This window comes from Nicotiana sylvestris, chromosome 3, assembly GCF_000393655.2.
Source record: "Nicotiana sylvestris chromosome 3, ASM39365v2, whole genome shotgun sequence".
NCBI lineage: Eukaryota > Viridiplantae > Streptophyta > Magnoliopsida > Solanales > Solanaceae > Nicotiana > Nicotiana sylvestris.
Window position 1 is genome coordinate 182,096,402 of NC_091059.1, and position 4,214 is coordinate 182,100,615.

The window sequence follows — 4,214 nt, forward strand, 5'->3', positions numbered from 1 at the left end:
GGTGCCACATCTAGAGTTTGATTAATCTAGGTAGGAACTAGGAATGATTAGATAGAATTTCATGGGGTATGTGTTTGTTTCTGATGAATGATGGATTTATTGACGTTTGACTAGCTAGGTTCACCGGTTTTTTGTGGGATGGATCTTATCCTTCTGATCAAGATCTCGAATTCGAATCTTAAGAAAAAAAAAATTTAATAGAGAACGTTTCTCTTTAATGGATCTTATACAATACGAATGAATCAGGATTAGTTCGGACCCTAATATGAGCCGAATAAAAAACAAAAAATGATTAGCTAGCTAGGTTATTAAGGAGGGTGAGGCCCCATTTTTATTTGGCAAATCAAAAGGTATTAGGAATATATGAAGGTACGCATATCCTACCAAATAATAATGCACGCATGCATATGGCGCTTTTTGGCTTGCTTTCGCGTTTGTTTCCTTTTGTCATTTGAGGTGTTTTTTCACTCTCAAATATCTTTACATTTTCCATTTGCTCTCTTTGTTCCGTCTCTCTCATTTCCTCTCCACTGGCTTTCCCTTTTTGCTACAAAAGTTAAGTTGGATTTAAAAGCATTGACGCACTCATGATCACTACTAAAACTATATCACTTCTATGATTGTTGGGTAAATTTTTGGAATATCTTTTTCTCTTTTTTATTTTATCTGGGCTTTATATATAATTAAGCTAAGCTCATAAGTGGGGTGGGGGGGAGAGACTACTATTTCTAGTTGATTTGAATTTCACCCCCAAAAAAATCACCATAAACTTCATTAGTCTGAAATTTTCGAAAAACAAATTTTCAATTTTTGACTATAGGTTAGAATTAACTCCCCAATAAGGGTTAAGGGCAAAAGAGTTCTCCTCAAGGGTGCGAGAGGATAATATTATACTAGAGAGATAATCGATTTTAAATAGTACATGAACAAATTTGACCATTTTAATTTCATTCAACGTTCGAAGTCTATTAGAGTCCAGACAAAGTAACAAAATTTGGTGATTCCAACAAAGCCTACAATTCTTTTCAATAAAAGAAGGCATCCAAATGATTACAAAGGTAAGCCATGTGAATTTCTTTTTTTTTTGGGTTCCTTTCTCATATCTGCTGTACATGTGATTAATTCTGCATAGCTAGACTGCTAGCTAGCTCTAATTTTATGACGAAAAACTACCCATCTCCAGCCATCTTTTTTTTTTTTTTTATTTCCTTTTTCTATTTCTCTGGTGGAAATATGGTTTCTCCTTCTTCTAGTCCAGAATCTCATACACAAATCCAATAGAAGAATCAAAGTCTCAGTTTGTAGACTCAGATATGCTGTGAAGTTTGGGATGCCATGTTTTGGGTTTTGCACCTGTGGAGCTCCGATGCTTTTCTTGCTTCACCTGAATAATTTTACAATTATTATTATATAATTAAAGAAAGAAAATTCTGTAGTGATATTTTATGAAAACTGTTGTTAATTGATGGTAGGTAGTATATAAGTAAAATTCCAAAATGTTGTTAATTGATGACGCTAATTTTTTCCTTCTATTTTTATCATTTCAAAAGATGAAAGAGAAACAAGTATTTTTGAAACTCGGAAAGAAACAAAAAAAGAATCATCACCTTTATCCTATCTTCTTCGGCTCTATTCTGAATGAGTATTGACTCAGATAATTTTGTACACAAACGTTCCTTTCCTTCTTATTTTTACAATTTTTTTTAAGTTCTTCATAGTTAGCCATGGGAAAAATATGAGAAACTGGATAGGCATGAAGTTTGAAAAAAGGAAAATCACCTGTTTGGAGTTGTCCACTTCAGATCTTCTTTGACCATTCCTGGACTGTGAAGTTGAAATTTTCTCATGAGTTGACTTATCTTGTTTCTCCCCGGAGTGTAGCTGCTGCTTCTTGGCATACTTCTTAGCCCATAACCCTTTCATCACCTCTGCATACGCAACACACAAAGATTATAAACTGATCAGTAATTTTAAGGAATCAAAAGTAGTACTTCAGAACCAACCTTGAGTAGTAATTAGTCTGTAAACATGACCAAGAACAAGTGTATCCGTCGGCTTGAGAAGCTTAATCCGCGTTATACGAACTGGCATGTTACCAGTATTTTTGCCTGCACTGCTATTTCTGTTTGCGGTGGCTGTCGCGGTGGGGTTAGTGGGCGGACACAAGGTGGTAGTGGTAAGAAGAAGAGCAACATAATGGCCTGGATTCATTTTCATGATTTGGTTAGCAGGTACTGGCCAATAGAGTTTGTCAACTCTGCCACTAGGGTGTTGTATAAGCAGTGTTGCATTATCAATGGCTTGGCAATTTCCCATCTCTCTCAATATTCTACTAAAAGCTTCTGTTTTGAGTATCTCTCTCTCTCTCTCTCTATTGTTTTTGTGGAGAAGAAATAGTAGTGGAAAGTGAACAGAGCAAGGGAGATAACGCAGCACAATAGATCTCTTTATAGCCACACTCGCCTTAGGAACAGAGCCCCCCACCCCCCCACCCCCGCGCCCCAAAATGTAACGTATCTTCCATATAATAAAATTATAAATATATTTTGGAATTAATTAATTCAATTCTAAGAAAAATGAGGAAACTACACAATTATTTCTAAACCTTTTGTGGTTTCTCTCCCGCTATTCGTTATTCGTATTAGAATCCGACTATATCCTTATTTGTACCGCGTAGAGCCCCATTCAGGGGGAAGCGCTTCCTACCAAAATTTTTTAGAGGGCTCGAACCCAAAACTTCTGATTAAGTAAGGAGCAGTCTCATCCAGTGCATTATCGATGGTTGTTTTTCTAAACTTTTAACTTTTGCTTAACTTTATTCTCGTTGAAAATTGACCTAAAATATACTCTCGTCGTTATATGTATCACATATGATGCCACGGGGATAATATATTCATAAAAATTAGACAGAATAACCTAATAAATACATATATATATTTTTTGGTAAGAGGGGAAATTCGTATTCACTACAATTTCTGCCATTCATGTGAGCATTTTATGATGAGTACTTGTTTGTCTTTTATTTAAACACATATAGTTGTTAAACAAGCTATTTTAAACTTCTCAATCCGTTTTGTGAGATTGAGAAAAATGGTAAATATGAAGATAAATATATACTAGTAAACATATTTTGTAGTCAATAATGAAGAGCAAAGTTAAGTAAGGTCGAAAGTTTATAGAAAAAGAATTTGAAGCTTTTTCTGTTGTCTAATTTTCTTAGTATATAATTATTTAATTCTTAAGTTACAATAATTGATTTTAAACTTCTTAATTATATAATAATGGGAGGAGATACGGTACGAAGAATTTAAGGAGCAGCTGTTGTGCATACTACTGTTTTAAGGAAGTGATGATGTGAAGTATGAGAAGGTATTGCTATTCTCCCACGTAAACACATGCTTTACGTCATTCTGCTGCCAAAGCTTTTACCGCTATCCACTAACTCAACTCACGCGCCAACTTCTACCTGCTTCTTTGCAATCACTTTAATTGGGACGCCACCTATATTTTTTCCCCCTTATTTAACCATCAAAATTTAACAGTGAATGAATACTACGTTTCTTTTATCATTCATTAAAAGTATTTAAGTGTGCAAATGCATGTTAATTTATGCGCAATATGAATATTGAATACTGAATGAGAAATCAATATAGATTCTTCATCCAAAAGAATTCAATTATGATGTCACGGGATAATATATTAGTATAACAGTACGATGCCACGTTAAAATATTGGTACAACGGTATTAATATTCGAAAACAACAAATCTGAATCTATTTCATGTATAAAAATTTGGTTATCTATGCTCTTTTCCATAAACTCTTTTATATATGAGTAAAGTAAAATATTTTTTAAGAAAGATAGTCCCTTTGTTTCAATTGTCATAGCTTACTCGACACAAAATTTAATTAAAAGACTTTAAAATTTATGATTTTAAATATGCTATAATATTTGTGTGATTATAAAAATTTAATAAAAAAAATATTTTATTCTTTTATAAATCAAAATAATAGAAGAAATAATGTTAATGTCAAAAGTTACAAAAAGGAGTTTCAAAAGCTTTTTTTTTTTTCCCACACCCTCGAATATAACGTCAAAACGCTTATTGACCTTGGGGATTGAAGAGCACGTGATAGGTATGAAGCTGGGTAAAAGGGGGAGAAAATTGATTGATTCGGAAGGGGATGTTTGGCATGGCTCACCAAACAAAACAA

General features: G+C 33.6%; 1 protein-coding gene across 1 annotated transcript; it reads right to left on the reverse strand.

Annotated features, from left to right (window-relative positions):
- Positions 1-993: 993 nt before the first annotated feature.
- On the reverse strand, positions 994-2,428 carry LOC104231658 (uncharacterized). Its single transcript, XM_009784691.2, has 3 exons — positions 2,004-2,428; positions 1,780-1,928; positions 994-1,384 (listed from the first exon to the last, which is right to left on the reverse strand). The coding sequence occupies exons 1-3, from the start codon at positions 2,314-2,316 to the stop codon at positions 1,295-1,297; spliced, it is 552 nt and encodes a 183-aa protein (XP_009782993.1). The 5' UTR covers positions 2,317-2,428; the 3' UTR covers positions 994-1,294.
- Between the last annotated feature and the right edge of the window lie 1,786 nt (positions 2,429-4,214).

Bases quoted from the DNA above. Each gene is read 5' to 3' on its own strand.
- LOC104231658 (XM_009784691.2), bottom strand. From the start codon at position 2,316: ATGGGAAATTGCCAAGCCATTGATAATGCAACACTGCTTATACAACAC. The intron at 1,929-2,003 runs GTTGGTTCTGAA...TTGCGTATGCAG, and splicing joins CAGACTAATTACTACTCAAG to AGGTGATGAAAGGGTTATGG. The intron at 1,385-1,779 runs GTGATTTTCCTT...AAAATTATTCAG, and splicing joins AAGTGGACAACTCCAAACAG to GTGAAGCAAGAAAAGCATCG.